The sequence below is a fragment of the Microcebus murinus genome, chromosome 3 (genome assembly GCF_040939455.1).
Source record: "Microcebus murinus isolate Inina chromosome 3, M.murinus_Inina_mat1.0, whole genome shotgun sequence".
NCBI classification, from domain to species: Eukaryota; Metazoa; Chordata; class Mammalia; order Primates; family Cheirogaleidae; genus Microcebus; species Microcebus murinus.
In genome coordinates, this window is record NC_134106.1 from 53,708,549 (window position 1) to 53,732,773 (window position 24,225).

The 24,225-nt window shown below is 36.3% G+C and overlaps 1 protein-coding gene across 2 annotated transcripts in view; it reads right to left on the bottom strand.

The window, feature by feature from the left end:
• Positions 1–30: 30 nt before the first annotated feature.
• Positions 31–24,225, bottom strand: part of RAB1A (RAB1A, member RAS oncogene family) — a 31,947-nt gene continuing 7,752 nt past the window's right edge. Inside the window, exons 2-6 of one of the 2 annotated variants that reach the window (XM_012764942.2) lie at positions 10,424–10,496; positions 4,955–5,050; positions 2,441–2,536; positions 1,106–1,237; positions 31–844 (exon numbers count right to left, since the gene is read on the bottom strand). In XM_012764942.2, coding sequence (XP_012620396.1) covers positions 647–844; positions 1,106–1,237; positions 2,441–2,536; positions 4,955–5,050; positions 10,424–10,496 — 595 coding nt within the window. In that variant the 3' untranslated portion in view covers positions 31–646. The remainder of the gene's footprint in view (positions 845–1,105; positions 1,238–2,440; positions 2,537–4,954; positions 5,051–10,423; positions 10,497–24,225) is intronic. The other variant, XM_076000832.1, reaches the window with a different exon arrangement.

A 24,225-nucleotide genomic window follows, 5' to 3' on the forward strand; every position in this document is an offset into this window, starting at 1 on the left:
AAAACAATACTTATCACCATACAGTTGATATTACTTCCAATAAGTACAATATTTATTAAACATATCTTCAGTTGTTTTGTTACATAGTGTGCAACAAATTACAATATTCTGCAGCCACAAATTATATGCAGAGTATGAAGAAACTATTAATCAGATAGTGTAATCTTTCCATTTATAACTCTACAAGGAAGAACTAGCAAATCAGATCTTACATATAACATCTCACTAAACTTTATGCATGGAAAGTGACAGACACCAGTTGTGCTGTTTGATACAAAATGGCTGAACTTCATCTTCAGAAGACTAAACCCGACATCTAAACATGCCAATATAAACATCAAAACAAAATATATTCTAACCAACCACGGGAAACAGTCTGATAATCAGGAAAGCAACAAAGATTACACACATTATTTTATAAACCAGCACACAAAGGTTTAAAACAGTTCTGAAAATGAAGTTAGCTGTCTTGAGTCAAGGGAATAAAAAAAAAGTCAGTATTGACCATTTACAATCTCTGACCTTTGTGGAGACGGTAAGAATCTGTTGTAGTGCAGCTACATACAGTACAATTCAGGCAATTTTGTTTTTTCACTTGGGTTCAGATTGCAAATTCATTGCTGTGAGAAAAGGACGGAGGCAAATTTTAGCAGCAACCTCCACCTGACTGCTTGACTGGAGTGCTCTGAATTTTAACATTGGACTTCTCTGCGCCACCAGCTGTTGCTCCAGGACCCATTCGCTTTTTAATCTCAGCTGCCATTGTCATGAAAGACTGTTCTACATTCGTTGCGTTCTTAGCACTGGTTTCCAAAAATGGAATTCCAAGGGAATCAGCAAATTCCTAAGAGAATAATAAGGCACAATTAACATTGAAAAATCTTTTTCACTTAGTGTATTGCTACCATCTATGATGGAGATTGAGGAAGGACTAAATGCACAGGATCCAAACAGACACTACATAAATTGTCACTGTCAAAGTAGTCTAGTGCTACACATATTTTTAAAAGTTAAGGTGGTTGTGGCCATAGTATGACTCTACAGCAATACATAATTAAAATTCAACACCTTCAAATTTAGTTTGAAAAACAAACTTTAAACATACCTTTGCTGTTGTGTAGTCTACTACTTTCTTTGTGGTGAGATCACATTTGTTCCCTACCAACAACTTGTTGACGTTTTCACTGGCATAGCGATCAATTTCCTGCAGCCACTGTTTAACATTATTGAAGGACTCCTAAAAAGACAAACATTTTAAAGTATGATAATATAGTTCTGGGCACAACTGCTCTACTGAAGCAAGTGACAAAGAGAAACATCCTGCTAGGAAAGGAGTAAACTAATATATTAAAATGACTATAAATATCTAAATGAATGACAAGAACATGAAGGCTTGAAGATGAAAATACCTCACTTGAAAGGGAAATACAGCTTAATATTAAACTACAACTCAGGCAAACCCAATTATTTTGAAAGATGCAATCTAAATGTACTGTAAAACCTGGTTTTGAAATTAGAAAAAATTTTGATTTATGAATAAGATGACCTACTAGGTGTTATTACTAGAGATGTCGAAAATGTTATTTAATAAAGATACTTGTTTTCCAGTCATTTGGGGTAAGAAAGTTTTCATTTTAAAATATTTCTTGGTAATAACTAGAGATTTTTACAATTAGCATCATTTTTTCTCCTGTTGGTATCACCCACCTGGTGCTAACAATGGCACTGAATCTAAATGTCTAAGTTATGTCCTAATTAGCTATGATTTCATAGATGAGGTGAGAGTTGATATTTGCTACAATAAAGGTAAATTCCCATTTTCAAAGTTTATCTTTTATTCTTTTTCTTTATAGAAAAAAAAAGGGGGACCCTGAAATCAGCTGTTTCACATCAAAAGAACAGTTAGCTATAACCCTTGGACCACATTTTTAACACTGTCCCATATACTTCTCTATATCCCCTGCCCTCTCTCACAGCTAATCTTCAGATAGTCTCCTACTAAAATCCTACAGCTCATTCTATTTAAATCCCTTATTTCTGAACCATATCCTCCACAGGCAGAGACTTCTAATTCTATTTTTGGCAATTATGATAGGCAAGGTCTAATTACCAGGCAAATTTCTGTACCCCCAAGAACACAGTATAAACCAAAACAACCTGCAACTCCCTACAAATTCTTGCCTATATATGTTAGTGTCTTGGCTACATGATCAAAGTTAGCTAATAATAAATACAACTAGAGTTCCTTGAAAGCAAATGTAAAACTAATTACTAATTTTCTATTACGCAAAATAATACAAACGTTTTAATGTGATTCCCATTTATATTTGGGGATGGACAAAGTTTTCGGCCATAAAAATGAGGGCTTACAGGCAAATTAAATGAATCTGTTTAGTAACTTCCTGCCTTGTCACTGAAACAATCTCTTCTTGGAACTTACCTGATCTGTCACATCATACACAACTATGATGCCATGGGCTCCTCTGTAATAACTGGAGGTGATTGTTCGAAATCTTTCTTGGCCCGCTGTGTCCCACTATTAGAAAACAATCAAGAAATCCAAACAATTCCATTAAAATAGCATTGGAGGAGTGTAGGAAGAAAGAAAATAGTTTAGTTTTCATAGTTGCAGAGATCATCAAGATTTGACATGGAAACATAAGCCCTCAATGTTCACACTACTAAACTGCACGGTAACTGTCAAATATCTGAAAGTCCAGAAAGAAGACAGTACCTACAATTAAGCTTGCAATAATGATACCAAAATTATAAGCTCTTTGAGAGAAGGAAATACTCTCATACTTTTCACATTCCCTACAACCCTTAACACCATGTTAAGGCAGTCAGTATGGATGCAGGAACAGACTGACTTCATTAGGAAAGCTCCTGGCCTAAACCCCCTTGACCACAGTACTCTTGCACTTAAGACAAACTCACTTGCTAGTACATTTTACCAACACGGAAAGGGCTAAAACGACCAAATTTGGGTAACTACCAGTCAAGACAATACTTCAGCCGTTTCAGACAGGCATTATGTTAATCCTAGGGAAAACACAGAAGATGATTCCAAATACTTTTACTAAAACTCATTTTAGGAGCAATTTCCCGGCCGGGCGTGGTGGCTAATGGCTGTAATCCTAGCACTCTGGGAGGCCGAGGTGGGAGGATAGCTCAAGGTCAGGAGTTCAAGACCAGCCTGAGCAAGAGCGAGACCTCATCTCTACTAAAGATAGAAAGAAACTACCTGGACAACTAAAAATATATGCAAAAAATTAGCCGGGCATGGTGGCACATGCCTGTAGTCTCAGCTACTCGGGAGGCTGAGGCAGAAGGATTGCTTTAGCCCAGGAGTTTGAGGCTGCTGTGAGCTAGGCTGCATGGCACTCTAGCCCAGGCAACAAACAGAGCCAGACTCTGTCTCTAAATAAATAAATAGCAATTTACCATACTTCAACCATTTAGGCTCAGACACCAAAAACAAACACATTATTACATTAAAGTTCTGGGTTTAAGAAAAAAACTTAAAAATACCATGAAGCCACCTCAATTTTTAGATTTAAAAAACCTTGGTTTTAATAAAAGCAATAAGGATTTTTGTTAAAATTACTCCTAGACAATGATCTCTTAAAAAACAAACAACAACAACAAAAATATAGGCCAGCATCGTGACTCACATCTATAAATCTTAGCACTTTGGAAAGATGAGGCAGCAGGAATGGGAGTATCATTTGAAGCCAGGAGTTCAAGACCAGCCTAAACAACATACCAAGATGCACAACCATAAGAAAAATTAAAAAATAAAAAATTAGCTGGGTGTGGTGGTGTGCACCTGTAGTCCCAGCTACTTGGGAGACAGAGGCAAGAGTATCCCTTGAGCTTAAGAGTTTGAGGTTGCAGTGAGCTATGATGATGCCACTGCACCCTTGCCTAAGCAACAGAATAAAACTGTCTTAAAAAAAAAAAATACAACTACTTCAATTGCCTATGGTTAACTGGGGGCTAGGGATGCAAAGATGGATGGGGGGGATGGGATGGTGCAGGGACACAAAATAATGAAGATACAGAGCTATGAGTCATTTGGTTCTGCCAGTAACTGTAGGGAAGTTATTAAATCTTTCAGCATCCATTTCTCAAGCAGTAAAATGAATGTGTTAGAAAAGCTAAGTTCCTTCCCAACGAAATTCTATGTTTCTACAGAGCTGGTACATACTATCTAATAAAGATACTAACAAGACTAAATCTAATAAATGTTTCTCTTCAACTAAGCCACAAAAGAACCTCTCCTAGGTTTCCTTTAATGTTCCTCAGCATTCAGCACAGTAAAAGAAACAAAAAACAGTCTATAACACTTTCACTGTAGAACAAAGTAAACTTGAACTTAAGTCTTGCACTGATAAAAAGACTAGCACAAAGTTTAACTTAAAACATGAATTTCTCTGCTTTATCAACAGAAAATTCAATGAGGAAAGCAATCTTAGAAAAATTATTTTTAATCTAAACAAAAAAAAATTTTTTTGACACAGAGTCCCACCCTGTCCCTCTGTCTAGAGTACAACTGACATCATTGTAGCTCACTGCAACCTCCAGTCCTGGGCCCAAGCCAATCCTCTTGCTTCGGCCTCCTAAATAGCTGGAAGTACAGATACACACCACCACTCTTGGCTAATTTTTCTACTTCTTGTAGAGATAGGGTCTCACTATGTTCCCCAGGTTGTTCTCAAACTCCTGGCCTCAACCAATCCTCCCCACCTTGGCCTCCAGGAGTGCTAGGATTACAGGCCTCAGTGAGCCACTGTACCTGGCCCTAAACAATTCTTATTCTACCAATCTATCATAGGTGCATGATTCTTAAAATGCTTTATATTCTATTTTGTTAGCATATTAAATATACAAAACAAATAACAGAATCCAAATTTACAAATTTCCAAAAAATTTCTAGCCAAAAATCACTTACTATTTGAAGCTTGATCGTTTTCCCATCTAACTCTATAGTTCTTATTTTGAAATCCACACCAATTGTGCTGATGTAGCTTTCTGTATACGTATCATCCTGAAGGGGAAAATAGTTAATGTTCAACAGAGTAAATTTTAAAATATAATGTTTAGTTTTATCTACAAAGTTTGTAAACAAAGTTTATAAAGCATAACATGCTGAAAACAGCCACTCCCCCGCTTCAGTACTCAATTCATGTTCTGATTACAACGCATTGATTACTTAACAGTTTCTTCTTTCCTTAAATTTTTTTCAATAGCCATTCTTTATTTTTTCCAAACATCTCTTGGCAAATTCTTTATATACATCATATAGAAAAAGGTGTTATAATTTCAATGATTATGAATGATTTTTCTATTTGCTAATCAGCAAAACTCCGACCCCCCACCCCATTTATTCAGCACAAAGTAACAAATCATTTTACTCTCCACTTAGGGATTTTTTTTTTTTTAGGAGTTAATTTTATTTCCTAGTTATGAGTTTTAAAAATTGAGATATAATGTACATTATTAACATAAAACTCACACTTTTAAAGTATATAATTGAAGTGGTTCTTAGTATAGTCACAAGGTTGTGAATTACAACCAGAACATTTTCATCAACACAAAAGGAACCCCGGTAATCATTAGCATCCACTCCCCATTTTCCCCATCAGACTCTGGCAACACTAATCTACTTTCTGTCTCTATAGATGTGCCTATTTCAGACTCTGGCAACATTAATATACTTTCTGTTTCTGCCTATTCTGGACATTTCATATTGCGTGGAAGCATACAACGCCTGGCCTTTTGTGCCTGGCTTCTTTCCCTTAGCATAATATTTTCAAGGCTCATCCACATTGCAGCATGTATCAATACTTTGTTCTTTTTTATAGCTGAATAATAACACATTGTACAAATATACCACATTTTGTTTATCCATTCATAAGCTGATGGACATTTGATGTGGGCTGTTTCCACTTTGGGCTATTATGAATAATATTGCTATGAACATTTGTGTACAACTTTTCCTGTGAACATTACGTGTCTTGTCAACTTTTTAACCTAATGTTAAACTTTTAAAATTATACCTGTTTCTCTCAAGTATCTGTCATGACATTTTACTCAGAATGGAAACAAAACTTGTATTTTTCTTTAAGTGAAAATGTTTCTTGTAAAAAGATACATAAATGGAGAAACCAGACTATCATTATTTGAACCACAAATCACTACCTAGGAAGTATTCTGCCAACAAAACTGGAATTAAATTTAATAATGCCTAATAAAAGCAGCAATGTCAAACAGAACTTTCTGCAATGACAGGGTCCATAAGCTGTACATAGCCAATATGGTAGCCACTAGCCCCATGTTGCTTATGAGATAAGAAACTTAATTTTTAATTTTTTCTATTTTAATTAATTTAAATTTGAATGCCCATGTAGAACTAGTGGCTACCATATGGGCAGCACAGCTCTAGGCCTTCCTTCTATTACACAAAGAAGGATAAAGGAATAAGTTCCTAACACAAAGAAGCAAAATGATAAATCTAGAATGTTGGACAACCTACAAGACAAATGCCCCACTTTGTGCAAAAAGCCAATGACACGAAAAATGCATAAATGAAAAAAGGGAGATATAAAACTCTAAATTAAAAGACTAAACATCATTTGATCACAAGTAATAGCAAGAGACAAAAAAAATAAAAAAATAAAATAAAAGACTAAACAACAGTCTATGGCCATACCACCCCCAATCTAACACGCCCAATCTCATCTAATCTTGGAAGCTAAGCAGGGTCAGGCCTGTTTAATATTTGGATGGGAGACAGCCTGGGAATATTGGGTGCTATAGGCTTGAAAAAAAAAAAAAAAAAGACTTAAACAACACAACCAAGTGGAATGTGTGGACCATGATTTAAACCAAAATCAAGAGAGCACTTCTGAGACAATCTGGAATTTATAAAATTTTTTAGGTTGACAATGGCACTGTCATAAGAAAATGTTCGGGGTGGGGGCAAGGGCAATATACATAACCTTAACATTTATGCCCCTAATATGTTGAAAAAAATTAAAAAAGGAAAAAAAAAAGAAAATGTTCAGTTTTTAGAAATGCCTCCTGAAGTAGATAAGGAGGAAACAACATGTTTGATATCTCCATTACAACATTCCCGCAAAAACAAAGGAAAAAGGGTTACATGAAAACAATATGACTAAGTCTTGGAAATGCTAAATCTAATTCATGCATGAAATTAAAACAAAAAAGATCTCTAAAGAAAACTGTGGCCAGGCACAGTGCCTCACACCTATAATCCCAGCCCTTTGGAGGCCAAGGCAGAAGATCACCAGGACTTTGAGACCAACTTGGGCAACAGAGCAAGACTCCTGTCTCTACAAAAAATAGAAAAATTAGCTGGGTGTGGTAATGTATGCCTGTAGTCCCAGCTACTCAGAAGGCTGAGGCAGGAGGACCACATGAGCCCAGGAGCTAGAGGCTGCAGCGAGCTATGATTGTGCCACTGTACTCCAGCCTGGATGACAGAGCAAGACCCTATCTCTTAAAAGAAAGAAAGAAACAAACAAACAAAAAAACCTGTAAAATGTAATCAGAGAGAGTTTCAAGTGATTAGAGGATACTATATTGACTTATCCTCCCTCACATAAGCACATTTCTGCATATTGAGAATCACTGGGTAAAAGAATACACATTTTCAAGGCACTGAATGCAATGTGACAAAATGCTCCTGTTACTAAGTATTCATTTTCTAAAAGTTATTTATTTTGTGATTGAGTTCCAAGTATCAGTTACTATAGAAAGTAGTAGAGAACAAAATGAATGCAATAAACATTTATTTAGTACTTCTACATGCCAGGTGCTTGATTAGAAATACTGAATTCTTATAAATCCCTGAATGACCCTTACTCCCATGCCTGAGCCATCACACATACAATTCTTTCTGCCTAAAATTCTCAGACTCTCATTCTGTATAACCCTACTCCTAAGGCCCTGGGTCATGTGGCAATTTTTTGTTGATTCTTCAATTTTGAGTACAGGAAATACTGTCTGCTCAAGCAACTTCTCCAACTCCTCAGCCAATAGAGTTAAGATTATTCCCTCTGTGCTCCCAAAGCTTACTATACATTTCTTTATTATAGCTTTCACCACAATGTCTCTATTTTGGGGGTATAGGCATCAATATTTGCTAAATACTTCCCAGGTTATTTTACTACATAGGCAGTACTGAATACCTGACTTAAATCAATGGGCATGCCAGACAGACAGGATACTCTTTGAAGGCACAAACACCTTAAGCAATGTATTCCCACCTCCCCTATATCTGCTGATTGAATTCTAAGAATTATTCTAAGAATTTTAATATTTACCAATTATTAAAAATTAAGTGATATATAATTCTAACTTAAAGTTCTTTAATTACAAATAAAGTTTAATTCTTTTTTCATGTTTATTGGCAATTGGTATTTCTTCTTTTGTGAATTGCCTGCTCATGTATTTGCACGTATTTCTTATTGATGTGTAAATGTTCATTATACATTGAGAATATCAACACTCTCTCACATATTGCTAGCGCCATTTAATTTCTTATATTTTTATGCACTTGAAAAGTTAATTCTAATGCAATCAAATTTAACAATATTTCCTTTCTTCCTTTTTCTATTTTAGGAAATATCTTCACACAACCAAAATTAAAGACCCATCTATGTTTTATTCTAGTATTTCCATGGTCTTATTTCTAATCATTATATAAAAAGAAATTATATATCACTTATTATTTTTTAAATGATCTCCATTAATACTGCCATTCTTCTCATCAGAAAAGTCAAATAAGTATTTGGGACACAGTCAAACATAGTGATGAAATATAAATTTTTAAAAATTCTAATTTTCCCTTGAAAGCTTAAATTTTATTATAGGCAACAAATACTTTCAGCTATTTTGGTTGAAAGTCTCAGTTCATCTAAAAAAAAAATGTCTGCCAAATACCCAATTCTGCATAACAATAATTTATCTGTTAGCTAGCTATTCTTTGAAATTTTTAAAAAAAACAAAAAAAGGTATTCCTAGTTGTTTTATGAAAAGAACAACTAGTTCAGATTTCAACTATGCAGTACGCAGTAAAAAGTGCTTTATGCGTACCTATTTCTTCACACAAAATCCTTTTAAAAGAATACTCAAGGATCAAAATTTTTTAAAAAATAATTTTTACTATTTTGTCAAGGATATTCTCAAGTGAAAATGGCTTTTGTGTGTGTGTGTATCCCTGTGAGTGCACAGAGGTAAAGAATACCATAACTAAGAGTACCATTTGGGGCTTAGCACTGCCTTGGCACAAAAAGTAGTTTTACTCACCATTGCTTTTGTACCAGAGCAAATGTCAACACAGTGAAAAGGCAAATTTCTTGTGTGTTAGTATATTACTAAATAAACATTTACTTAGTAAACAGTAATGCCTTAATAATATTAGGATAATGGTCTTGACCTCACGGACCACCTGAGAGTGTCTTGGTAACCTCCAGGGGTCTTTGGTCCATACTCTGAGAACCAATGATCCTGGCAGTTAAGAAGGGAAACATGCAAAATTTGAGGCAGCTGATAAAGACTATAAAGGATTGTGAATTCCATTAGGTCAAAAGTCTGTCGGTTTCAGTACGGTAAACCGCATGCCACTGTCCTACAAAGTTTGTACCAAGCCCTGCTTTTTTCTTTTTCTTTCTTTCTTTCTTTTTTTTTTTCCCTGAGACAAGAGTCTCACTCTGTTGCTTGGGCTAGAATGCCATGGTGTCAGCCTAACTTACAGCAACCTCAAACTCCTGGACTCAAGCAATCCTACTGCCTCAGCCTCCCAAGTAGCTGGGACTGCTGGCATGTGCCACAATGCCCAGCTAATTTTTTCTATATATTTTTAGTTGTCCAGCTAATTTCTTTCTATTTTTAGTAGAGACAAAGTCTCGCTCTTGCTCAGGCTGGTCTTGAACTCCTGACCTTGAGTGATCCTCCCGCCTCGGCCTCCCAGAGTGCTGGGTACAGGCGTGAGCCACCGCGCCCGGCCTGCTTTTTCTTTGTATGCTACTAAAGTTTAACTTGAGAATTTCTTTTCCTCAAGTCACCTTCAACATAAGCAAACTATTTCCCCCTTATCTTGCTACCTATTTTGAATGAATCACTGTTTGACTTCTACCTAAAGTACTAAGACACTCTCATTTTATAACCACACTTTGCTGAATTTCTTTTAAAAGCAATAACATTTTTTCTATTTAACAGTCCATCTGTAGCATGTATCTGGTATACATGCCAGATACTACTGGGCATGTATATTTAGAGGCTTTAAATATATAAACTCTGGAAGAATTACTTATTCTAAATAAAATTGTTTAATTGTCTACCTAGGAAACACAGCATTTATTGTACCAATAATCGTGAAGGCATTTCAACTTACTGCAAACCTAAGGAGGAGGCAAGACTTTCCAACCCCAGAATCGCCAATCAGAAGTAACTTGAATAAGTAATCACTGTAGAAAGAAAAAGAAGATCATATTAATAAAACCATATTGCATTGTAAGTTCTACAACAACAAAAATACAGTCAAGAACAACTAACCCTGAAGACTACAACTCCTGAAAAGCCCATGCATGACTTAAGAAAGCTAAAACTGTACCCAACAATAGCCCTCTCGATAGGTCACTTAACTAGACAGAATTATCTAAAAGTTAAAGAGAGGCCATGCCACCAATGATCTCTGTGTTCAGTGAACTTCCATTTACTAGGAAACAATGAAAGGAAACATAAGTGATATGCATTCTTGGAGAGCACAAGAGACATATGGTAAAGAAATCCCACTCTTCTACAGTATTAGAATATAGAAAGTTAACTTTCCATTGTTCTTGCCAATGAACTGTTAGTTTCTCCTTCAAATTCCAAGATCAATTAATTATTTCATAGCAATCCTCCAATGAATGGACTTTTAAATCCTATCCTAGCATCCAGTTGGAATTCCCCCCTCAAAAAAAAAGATCCCTTAACTTCTGAAAGCCCTCATCATAAATATTTTACACTAGAAATGTGATACAATCAAAGGCTATTTATACAAGCACAGAACTTTACCAACATTCTAAGTTTGTAATAAAGCATTTTTCAGAAACATTGAAAACTAGGCTCTCTTTATGTATATCAACCATTGTCAGACCTAACTCAAAACCATCCCCAGGGATTCCTTCATGGACCTGAGACAACAGACTGTCTGCCCAGGATCTCCAAAGAAATCCATTGTATATCCTTCCCAACTTCAACCAGTTCTGTTTTCTTTTAAGCAATTTCAAAAACACACAAAAAATTAGAATTTTTACATTGTTTTTCTAGAAGATATATAATTTCAATTTTGTTCTTTGTGATTTAGTTTCCCAAAAAATGCTACCTAATTATGGTGAAATCCAAATGTTCCTCGATTTAAATTTAGATTACAATTCTCATTATGGAATAGAAGTGGTGACAGTGGGCAACCTTGTCTGGTTCCAGTTTTAAGCAGGAATGCTCTCAATTTTTCCCCATGCAGTATGATGTCTGTGAGTTTATCATATATGGCTTTTATAACTTTGAGGTATATTTTATCTACGCCTGTTTTGTTAAGAGTTATCATAAAAGGGTGCTGAATTTGTCAAATGCGCTTTCTACCTCTATGGAAAGGATCATATGGTCTTTGTTTTGCTTCTATTTATGTAGTGAATCACATTTATAGATTTGTGTATGTTGAGCCATCCTTGCACCTCTGGGATGAAGCCCACCTGGTAGTGGTGGATTACTTTTTTCATGTACAGTGGAATAATTCAGTCTGCTAGGATTTTATTGAAAATTTTTGCATCTATATACAGGAGGGATATTGGTCTGTAGTTTTCTTTTTTTGTTGTTGTTGTGTCCTTTCCTGGCTTTGTTATCAAGGTGATACTAGCTTCATAGAATGAGTTGGGGAGGATTTCTTCCTTTTCAATGTTATGAAACAATTTCTGCAATATAGGTACCAGATCTTCTTTGAAGGTCTGGTAGAATTCAGCTGTGAAACCATCTGGTCTGGGACTTTTTTTGCTGGAAAGTTTTTTATTGCTGCTTCAATTTCGTTACTTGATATTGGTCTGTTCAGGCATTCTGTTTCTTTCTGATTGAACCTAGGGAGGCTATATGTTTCCAGGAATTTGTCCATTTTCTCAATGCTTTCAAGTTTATGTGCATAGACATTTTTATAGTATTCAGAGATGATATTTTGTATTTCTGTGGTATCAGTTATAATATCTTCTTTTTCAATTTCTGATTGAGCTTATTAGGGACCTTTCTTTTCTGTCTCTGGTTAGTCTAGAGAGAAAACTGCTGATTTTGTTTATCTTTTCAAAGAACCAACTTTTGCTTTCATTTATCTTCCATATAATTCTTTCGGAATCAATTTCATTTTGTCTGCTCTGACCTTAGTTATTTCTTTCCTTCTGCTTCCTTCTCCAATTTCTTTTTTTTTTTTTTTTTTTTTTTTGAGACAGAGTCTCGCTTTGTTGTCCAGGCTAGAGTGAGTGCCGTGGCGTCAGCCTAGCTCACAGCAACCTCAAACTCCTGGGCTCGAGCAATCCTTCTGCCTCAGCCTCCCGAGTAGCTGGGACTACAGGCATGAGCCACCATGCCCGGCTAATTTTTTTTTTTATATATATATCAGTTGGCCAATTAATTTCTTTCTATTTATAGTAGAGACGGGGTCTCGCTCTTGCTCAGGCTGGTTTTGAACTCCTGACCTTGAGCAATCCGCCCGCCTCGGCCTCCCAGAGTGCTAGGATTACAGGCGTGAGCCACCGCGCCCGGCCCCTTCTCCAATTTCTTGAGAAGATTCATTACATTGTTGATTTGTGATCTTTCTGTCTTTTGGACACGGACATTTAAGTCTAGGAATTATCCTCTTAAGACTGCTTTCGCAAAATCCCACAGATTTTGATAATTTGTGTCCCCTTTGTTATTTAGGTTGAAGAATCTTTTGATTTCCATCATAATTTCCTCCTTGACCCAATAATCATTCAGCAGTAGGTTGTTTAATTTCCACAACTTTGTGCAGAATTGAATGTTTCTGTTGGAATTGATTTCTAATTTTATTCCACTGTGGTCTGAGAAGATGTATGGCATAATTTCTGTTTTTGAAAATTTGTTGGACACATTTTGTGGCCTAGGATGTGATCAATCTTAGAGAATGTTCCGTGAGCTGATGAGAACAACATATATTCAGTAGTTTTGGGGAAGAATGTTCTATAAATATGTTAGGACCACTTGTTCTAGAGTACTATTTAAGACCATTGTTTCTTTGTTTATTTTCTGTTTGGAGGATCTGTCCCATTCTGTCAGTGGGGTGTTGAAGTCCCCACCTATTATAATGCTGCTGTTTATCATTTTGTTTAGATTAAGTAGATTTGCTTTATAAACCTGCACGTACCTGTGTTGGGTGCATAAATATTGAGGATTGTTACGTCTTCTTGTTGAATTGTTTCCTTCAACATTATATAGACCGTGTTTGTTTTTCTTTACTTTTATTGACTTGAAGTCTGTGTTAACTGATAAGAGAATGGCTACACCAGCTTTCTTTTGGTTTCCATTTGCATGGAATATTGTTTTCCACCCCTTCACCTTGAGTCTGAATGAGTCCTTGTGGGTTATATCAATTTCCTGGAGACAGCAGATACTTGGCTTTTATTTTTTTTATCCATTCAACCAGACTCAGTGGGGAGTTATTGCAGATGTGAGTACTTCCTGCAGTGTAGGTCTGGTCTTGACAAATTCCCCAGTGTTTGCTTCTTTGAGAAAGTCTTTATTTCTTCCTCATGTAAGAAACTAAGTTTTGTAGATACAAAATTCTAGGCTGGCCATTGTTCTGTTTGAGAAGACTGAGAATGGGGCTCCACTCCATTCTGGCTGATCTCAGTTGAGAAGTCTGCAGTTAGACTGACAGGTTTTCCTTTGTAAGTTACCTGATGCTTTAGCCTTATGGTTCACAGGAGTTCCTCTTTGTGTTAACTTTGGCCAGTCTGATGACTATATATTGTGGTAATTGCCTCTTGGTGATTACTCTCCCAGGAGTCCATTGAGCTTCTAGCACCTGGATGTTGAGATTTCTAGCAAGACCTGGGAAATTTTCCAAGTATTCCCTCAAATAGGTTTTTCCAGCCCTTGTATTATTTTATTCTTCATTCTCAGGGATGCCTATGAGTATTATGTTAAGCCTCTTTACATAATCCCATATTTCTTGTAGGCTTTGTTTCTCTTATTTCTCTGTTCTCTTTGGCTGACTTGTTTAATTCCAAGGTGTTGTCTTTTAGCTCTGAGATTCTTTCTTCTGCCTGATCTAGCCTACTCTTAAGGCTTTCCACTGTGTTTCGTATTGCCTTGAATGAATTTTTCATTTCCAAAAGGTCTGCTTGATTATTTTTAATTATTTGATTTCTTTAGTGAATTTCATTCATTTCCTGCATTGTTTCTGGCTTCTTTCTATTGGGTTTCTATTTTCTCTTGTATTTCATTGACCTTCCTTACAATCCATATTCCAAATTCTTTATCATTTTGGTTGGTTTCCATTGGTATGGACTTAATTTTCTTTTGGAGATGTCCTTTCATTCTGATTTTTCATGTATCCAGAGATCTTTCACTGATTCCTTCTCATCTAGAGCAGCTTTTGCTTCTTATTTTCTCATTAGATAATGGCACACCCAGTTTAATCTGAGACAGTAGGTCATACTTGTGGGTGAGACCTAACTACTGTGTTTCCCGAAAATAAGACCTACCCATAAAATAAGCCCTAGCAGGATTTCTAAGCATTTGCACAATATAAGCCCTACCCCAAAAATAAGGCCTAGTGATGGGCGTGGCTACACTGCATATCCACACAACCCATGCATTTCGTCGCAGAGCGGTAATGAAGACGAGCAGCCCTTCTCAACTGCCCCATCGTGACAGCTAGTATCCCAGAGCTGACTAGAAAGATGTGGGCAGCCCCACCAACAAGGTCGGCTCCCCCTGACAGGTCCTGGCCACTCTGTGTGTGCTGCAAAGCTGAGGCTTTGAGAGGAAAATAACACATCCTCTGAAAATAAGCCCTAGGGTGTCTTCTTGAGGAAAAATAAATATGAGACCTTGTCTTATTTTCAGGGAAACATGGTACACCCTGTATGACTGAGTCAGTAAATGCTATAAAGGGCATGCAAATTGACCTTCCTGCCAGTAGGTGGCGCTTACCAGAAGAAACAAGCTGCAATGTTTTTGGGTCCTGTGACCAAACACAGTCTATGTAAACTGTTACCTAAGTTTACACAGTGATAAACATTGTTTATTTGGCTTTACCAAATTACCATAGCATACCTATTGTCCTTAATCACATCTAAGGAAAAGGATTAAAAAAAAATCCTAAGTGCCAGTAAGCAGCAAAATAGAGGTGACAGAAAAAAATAAAATGCTTTTAAACAAGTCAATCAGGAGAGGGAACTGAAGCATAGAATGATTTAAATCAGGCGTCTTCAAACTATGGCCCGTGGGCCACATGCAGGCTGCCTAGAACATTTATCCAGCCTTTCGGGTATTTTTGCCACTGCTGCCTGTCCTGCTTAGCAGCCAAATCATCCCGGGCCCACAGTACATTCTCCAACGGGCTGAGGGACAATGAACTGGCCCTCTGTTTAAAAAGTTGAGGACCCTTGATTTAAATAATAAACATCCAGCTGGGCGCGGTGGCTCACGCCTCTAATCCAAGCACTCTAGGAGGCTGAGACCGGTGGATTGCTCAAGGTCAGGAGTTCGAAACCAGCCTGAGCAAGAGCAAGAACCCGTCTCTACTATAAATAGAAAATAATTAATTGGCCAACTAATATATATAGAAAAAATTAGCCGGGCATGGTGGCGCATGCCTGTAGTCCCAGCTACTCAGGAGGCTGAGGCAGTAGGATTGCTTTAGCTCAGGAGTTTGAGGTTGCTGTGAGCTAGGCTGATGCCAGGGCACTCACTCTAGCCTGGGCAACAAAGCGAGACTCTGTCTCAAAAATAAATTAATTAATTAAATTAAATAAATAATAAACATCCTTTCCAGTTTGAAATTTTAAAATAAAAAAGGATTTTTACTGTAGAATATTACCCTTAATAAATTATTGATACCTAATAGCAAACAATTTCTATTAGGCAGTTCAGTTAGTTGACTGACTTTAGTTCTTATCGATAGGTTCCTCATTAGTTAAACCAAATAAATCCTTAAAAATACTGAACATTAACAATGAGTACACGTTAAGAATTTACACATATTCAAGTTAGCAAGAATATAGGAGCATTGACACTACTACAGTAGGTTGATATTTAAACAAAATTTCAACACAATAAATGGCCTCAATTTGCCAATCTCCCTGAGGCAGTGCCAGGCATGCAGTAAACACTAAAAAAAAATCTCCTGAATCAGCTGTATTGAAACTTGTTACAATAATTGGGCTGTACTGGGCCACAGATATCGCCTGAGGTATCATTACCATAAAGACCAACTGCTCTACTTTATTCCAGAACCACCATAAGACTGGGGGAAAAAATACGTATCATTCCTAAGTGTGTTCAAGTTACATTATAGTTTGAAAAAATTAATAGGCAACTTTTGAAAATCACCTTTCTCAACTACTACATTCTTTTTAAATGTTACAAATACAGTACTGCCAATTTCTGAACCTTATTTATGCGTTTCTAATAAGTTGAGGTTCAAAACCATTATAAATAATATTAAGAGTACTCTGTACAAGACAATCTTTGCAAAAGAAACTATTTGCTCTCTCCCAAACAAGCCATCAGCCTCATTAAAAGGACAACAGTTACATGATGGAGAAAGGCAAACAAAATCAAACTCATAAATATCCTTACCTCCCCTTATCAAATACACACACCTGTATAGTGTGATCAATAAATAGCATGTTACCTGCATTGGGACATTTTAAATTCAGAGTTTAGTTACATATTTTTCTGTAACTACCATTTACAAAAAAGAACATAGTAAAAATGTTGCTAGAAAATATGCAAATCTAAAATTATAGAGCACAAGGCCAGAATTTAGGTACAAAGGGCCAAGGCTAATTTAGTAATTGGTAACACTTTAAATGTATTTATTTATTTATTTTTGAGACAGAGTCTCACTCTGTTGCCCAGGCTAGAGTGCCGCGGCGTCAGCCTAGCTCACAGCAACCTCAAACTTCTGGGCTCAAGCAATCCTTCTGCCTCAGCCTCCCCAGTAGCTGGGACTACAGGCATGCTCCACCATGCCCGGCTAATTTTTTTCTAGATATTTTTAGTTGGCCAATTAATTTCTTTCTATTTTTAGTAGAGACAGGGTCTCACTCTTGCTCAGGCTGGTCTCGAACTCCGAACCTTGAGCCATCTGCCCGCCTTGGCCTCCCAGAGTGCTAGGATTACAGGTGTGAGCCACCACGCCCAGCCTAAATGTATTTTTTGTTTCTCAGAATTGGGATCATTAAGTTGTCAGCCTACAATATAATGATGACTTAAATGAAAAAACCACATTATGCTAAGTTTAGAAATCTATAAAGATTTATAATTTTAATCACCTCCCTCTTAAATTATTCTAGTAAATCCTATCTACTGTTTCCAATTCAGAAATTCCTCTAGCTTTTTAAATTTAATTTACTATGACACTTCATACCTTCTAACCCTGAAAAGTTTAGTCTATTTTTCCCAATTATTATGTTTGACATAACTATCTGTGGGTGTGGAAGGTAAACTGACTTATTCATCTGTTTATTCAAGGATCTAGCACTGTGCCTTTTACGAAAGCACATGCTAAGAGATCAGAGAACATTTTAGTTTTGTATTTTTATCAGGTCTCTTTCATTATGAGTTGCAGCCAAAGAAAATCTATGACATCTTTTAATTAACATTTTTGGAAAAATACTAGGGGGAAACATGGATGAGGGCATGGCATGTTAAAAGGACACAAGAGCCAACCTCAAAGTTCTCTCAATGGCCAAACCAAAACAATTTGAGCCACAAAGCAAATAACCATGTATTAAATTATAACTCAAAGAATAAATACCTATGAGTTCATACTAGTATAAATGATTAAATAAATAAATGGGAAAGAAAAGACCAATCTTCCTCACTGGATTCCATTAATACATATAGAAGGAATAACAGAAATAGAAAATCATTAGATGACCACATTAATAATTGCTGCAGGGAAGATCTACTGATGAATACTAAAACTAGTGGGTGAAACCCAGGAGAAATAGAATATTTCCATGGCCTCAAAGTATGTCCCCCAAAATATTACTTTGGTGGTTTTAAGATATCCCCACAAATTCTATGAATACTCCTGCCCCCTAGGAGATGGAGTTTAATTCCCTTTGAGTGTGGGTTGTACTCAATGACTGGTTTCTAATAAATAGAGTGTACAAATGGAAAAATCATAACTTTACAGTGGAAAAACCTGAGAGACATCACCTTAAGTGGTCAAGGTGAACATCACCAGTAATGTTCCAGTAATAAATCAATCACCAGTATGACCAGTAATAAATCAGTATGACCTAATACGATGTGATGAGTAGGACACTGACTTCTGCAGTATTTTCCCCAAAATTCATAACCTCGGTGTAATCATGAGAAAACATCAAACAAAAGCAAACTGAGGGACATTCCACACTATCTATCAACACTCTTCAAAACTGTCAAGATCGTGAAAAGAGAAAGACTGAGAAACCATCACAGATTGGAGGTAGCTAGCATGGTATAACAACTAAATAAAATATGATATCCTGGATTAGATCCTAGACCGGAAAAAGTACATTAATAGAAAAATTTGAGGCCAGGTGTGGTGGCTCACACCTATAATCCTAGCACTCTGGGAGGTGGAGGCAGGAGGATCATTTGAGCTTACGAGTTCGAGACCAGCTTGAGCAAGCATGAGACCCCATCTCTACTAAAAAAAAAAAACCAGAAAGAAATTAGCTGGACAACTAAAAAAAAAAAAAAACCACATACATACATACACACACACACACACACACACATATATATATATAAATTAGCCAGGCATGGTGGCATATGCCTGTAGTCCCAGCTACTTGGGAAGCTAAGGCAGGAGGATAGTTTGAGCCCAGGAGTTCGAGGTTGCTGTGAGCTAGGCTGATGCCACAGCACTCTAGCCCAGGCAACAGAGTGAGACTCTGTCTCAAAAAAAAAGAAAACAAACAAACAAAAAAGAAATAGAAAAATTAGAGAAACTGGAATAAAGTCTATAGTTAATAATGTATCAATGTTTATGTCTTAATTTGGATAAATATACCCTGTATGCAATATATTAAGGGAAGCTGAGTGAAGAGTATACAGGAACTCTCTACACTATTTTTACAACTCTTCTGTAAATCTCAATTTAGCTCAAAATTAAAAAGTTAAAAAAAAAAAAACGAGGAAATTGGCAAAATAGGTATAAACAACAATCACTTCAAAAAGCTAGCTTATTACATTTCTTAAACATTAACTATAGAAGACATTTTATGTTTTCTCAAGTTACATCTCATCATAAATCATGCTGAAATTAAAAAACAAAAACCACCTTAAAGTTGCTTTTGAAGCACAAGTAGTATTACCATCAGCAAAAACTTTTTTGAACTTCTTGAATTTATAATACCATGATATTTTATATATGTATTATATATATGTAGATAGATGTATACACACACATACACACATATATTTTTAAGGCTAGTCAATTGAAGCAGGGAGAATGGAGAAGGAATAAAGGAATCATAACTGATTGTGATCCATTAGTTGTAAACACCACTGCACTCAGACCGGCCAAAAAGCTAACAGAGTGAGAATGGCATAGATTAAGGCCTGAATGTAAAGGAGTACGTTGAGGAAAATTAACAACAGTCTTAAACAAGTGGATAGGTGGAGCATCAAAGACAGTAACAAGAGAAAAATTATTTTGGCTATCAGTTTTTCCTATAAGTCAACTCCTCATCTACTCTAGCAATATTGGTGATTCAAACAGTAAATAAAAGCAATGGAGTTCACTGAGGATGAGTTTTATTCTACACAGTTTTCATGAAGTTGAATGATCAATAACCATTTATGTGGTTTTTGCTAATATATTAGATTGGTCTTTTGCTTAACAGATGGAGGAAAAAAATGAACTATACATTCCATTAGAAATCTGTGAGAGGGTCCATCACAGAACCCTTGTTCCAACTCTCAGTTTAGAGTTCTATTTCCATTATTTATCATCTGAACATAATCCTGATATTCACTAATGTACATATTAGGTACCTGTGCCACTTTTGCATGCAAATACTAACATTTACTATACCTTTTAAAGAGTCACTATTATGAGAGCATGGAACAATATGCTTTTAAAAAATAAGTAAAATAGATTTTAGGTTCAAAATTCTATTTAGGTAAAATGCTTTTCTTGCCTAACATATGAAGTAGGGGATGATTCAGCTTGTTTCTGAATCTAAATTGCTACTAAGAATTCTAAAACCTCAAAAAAGACAGTTATATGAAAGGATTATAGAACATTGTTAATATAATCCCATTATTGTCTTTAAAAAACCTTTTGTGCATACATAAGAAAAGATTTGAAAAAATCGGCACTTTCAGATTATAAGATCATCATTGATATTTTCTTCTTTATAACTTTTTAGTAGTCTACAGTAAGCTTCTATTACTTTTATAACCAGGAAAAAAATGTTATTTGAGGGGATAAAAAAATTTATTTATTTTTTTCTTTTTTTAGAGAGAAGATTTTGCTGTCACCCAGGCTGGAGTGCAGTGGCCTGATCATAGTTTACCATAATCTCGACTTTCTGGGCTCAAGTGATCCTCCCACCTCAGCCTCCCAAGTAACCGGAACCACAGGTAAGCATCACCATGAGCCACCATGCCCAGCTCATCTTTTCTACTTTTTGTAGATATGAGGTCTCAAACTCCTGGCCTCAAGCATTCCTCATGCCTCGGCTGTCCTCCCAAAATGCTGGCATTACAGGCATAAGCCACCATGCCCAGCCATGAGGTGAGGAAACAATTTTAATCAGAGGGTTTTATTCAATGACTTATCACCCTTGTAAATTTGTTCAGCACATCTATCATAACACAAATGATTTCTAGGTAGGTAGAGTAGGACAAGGCTGTAAACAAATAGCAATGGCATACGCCCAATACAGTCACAAGTACATGAAGTCAACTTTTTTAATTAAATGAGAATAATTTTCTTCTTTCATGAAATAAAATCTAGATTATCAGACAAGATTCACATGTCAGTGAATACTTTACAAGAGAAAGTTGACTGACATTAACACAACTTTCAACATTCTACCCTCTGTAGAAATATACCAGGGAGGGAAAAGTTATAACAGCAGAGGACTATAGTATATAGTTGTTTTTATACAAACAGTACTCCAAAAATACAAATTTCATAATGTCAGCTATAATATAAGCCTGGTATTTTTCAACAAAAGGCCTGGTATTTTAAAAAGTTCAATGATTAGCCAGGTGTAGTGCACATACCTGTAGTCTCAACTACTCGGAAGGCTGAGGCAGGAGGAACTCTGGAGCCCAGGAATTTGAGGTTGCAGTGAGCTATAATGATGTCACTGCACTATAGCCTAGGCAACAGAGTGAGACCTTGTCTCAAAAAAAGAGAGAAAAAAAAATGTTCAATGGGCCGGGCGCGGTGGCTCACGCCTGTAATCCTAGCTCTCTGGGAGGCCGAGGCGGGCGGATCGCTCGAGGTCGGGAGTTCGAAACCAGCCTGAGCAAGAGCGAGACCCCGTCTCTACTATAAATAGAAAGAAACTAATTGGCCAACTAATATATATAGAAAAAATTAGCCGGGCATGGTGGCTCATGCCTGTAGTCCCAGCTACTTGGGAGGCTGAGACAGAAGGATCGCTTGAGCCCAGGAGTTTGAGGTTGCTGTGAGCTAGGCTGACGCCACGGCACTCACTCTAGCCTAGGCAACAAAGCAAGACTCTGTCTCAAAAAAAAAAAAAAAAAAAAATGTTCAATGGAAGCTAAATTCATTCTCTTTCATCTAGAATGGATTCACCCATATGATAGGAATTGTTATGGTTTAAATGTATCCCCCCAAAGTTCATGTGTTAGAAAATTAATCCCCAATGTAACAATGTTAGAAGAGGTGATTAGGTCACAAGTGCTCTGCCCTCATGAATGATTAATCCCAAGAGTGGGTTAGTTATAAAAGTGAGTTCAGCACCCTCTTGCTCTGTCTCACGCTCACCTGCCCTTCCACCTTATTAGGATAAGGCCCCACAAAGGCCAGAGTCATGCTCTTGGATTTCCTAGCCTTCAAAACCATGAGCCAAATAAACTTATAAATTGCCAGTATGTGTTATTGTGTTACAGAGCAGAAAACAGACTAAGACAGGAATCATGTTACTTTGGCTTCTTATGTCATACCTGAAAACACATAAAACTAAGCTCACTTATCAAATTTTTTTAAAAATCATAATTATGATAGACAGAATGGCCAGATAAACTTTAATGTGAAAATTATCAAGACTATTAAACTACATACTAATAGCCTCTGGGGTATGGGATTAATAAAAACTTCACAATGATTATGTCTGACATCAACTTTTCTCCTTCACTCTCTTTAAGTACACTTCACAGAAAATAATTCAAAATTGACGTTTCAGCTGTTAACAGTTACCCCTGCTGGAAACAAGGGGTAAGACCTTTTAGTTACTTCATATGCTTCTATACTGTGTGAATTTTATAGTGAGCACATATTACTTTTATAATTAAATATTTAAAACTAAATAAACTTTCAGTTGCTAACAAAAGCAGTTTGTCAATCAAAATACATGGTCAAAATAACTAATTACCAAGAATCTGAGGGCAAGAGTTTTTTCTCCAAATTTAAGTTAGTAGCTAAGCAATTTTTTAAAAAACTGTCACCATACTCAACCACTAAAACTGCATGTTTTTCTTTGATATTTAGAGACAACAGATTAATTTTCTGGGTTCCATTTTAGTTTTGTTTAGAACAGTGTACCAAAAATTCAAAGCTGAAATTCTGGAAATGAGGGAAACTTTGGTAGTGCCAAAGGAAGCGGCGAGTGATGCAAGGGGACAAAAAATTACTCTTAAATCAGCATACAATAAATATTTGCTGAAAAATGTACCAAGATGAGGGTGTAAACAAACATTCTCTACCTCTTTAACTCTCCAAGCCTGCATGGGTTTTGGAGCTGGAAAGACCTGTATTTGAATTCAGGCTTTATCACATACTAGTTACAAGATCTTGGCACAAGTCACTCACAATTATGAACTACACCTATAAAAAGGTTCAGTTAGCACCCACTACCACCCAATTAGCCATCTTGTCAGGATTAGAAATAATGTCTCTAAAAGATCTAGCACAGTGCCTCGCACATTATAGGAGTACAGTAAGTGACAATTATTATTACCTTCCTCCCTCCAAACCATGAGGTAAATTTACAAAAATTTTCAGAGCTATACACAAAACTTTGAAGCTATTCATCCAAAGCTTCTGTTCAGATGATGAGTGACAAAGGGTCACAGGAGTTTACCAATATTATCTAAAGTGAAAGTTTAATATGACCATACCAGTCACAACTCCCAAAGCCTAGTAACACATAAAATATCATCTGCTAGCAGAAAACTTGGTTCCTTAAAAAAATAAAATAAATAAAATAAAATATCATCTGCAGCAAGTGTTCCCTCTATAGTAAGAGAAGACAATTCTCTGCTTCATTTGCTTTGTTTTTAATAAAAAGACACCCATGACTTCTGAGGCCCCGAGTATAAGAGAAGTCAGGAGGACAGAAAAACTGAGAATGGATACAATTAACCTCAACTCTAGTGAAACTTTAAATATCAACCCAACAAGATATGAAGGCTAAAGTCAAAGGCCCATTCATACATAACATGTACTTTAAAAACTCTTAACATTTTTAAAAAGACCTCTCTTTTCATGAATCTTTAAAGTTACCGACTACAAAAATGTTAGTGGCCTAATTACCCGATTTAAATTTTAAATTCCTAGAAGTAACCACATGTAGTAAAGTGGAAACAACATACTTGGACTGTGAAATCACAGGTCCTTGAGTTAAAATTCCAATTCTCCTGCTTACTCTGAATGCCCTTGGATAGGTCATTTAACTCTTTTCTGCCTGTTTCCCAATCTGTAAAACTAGGACACTTTCTTTA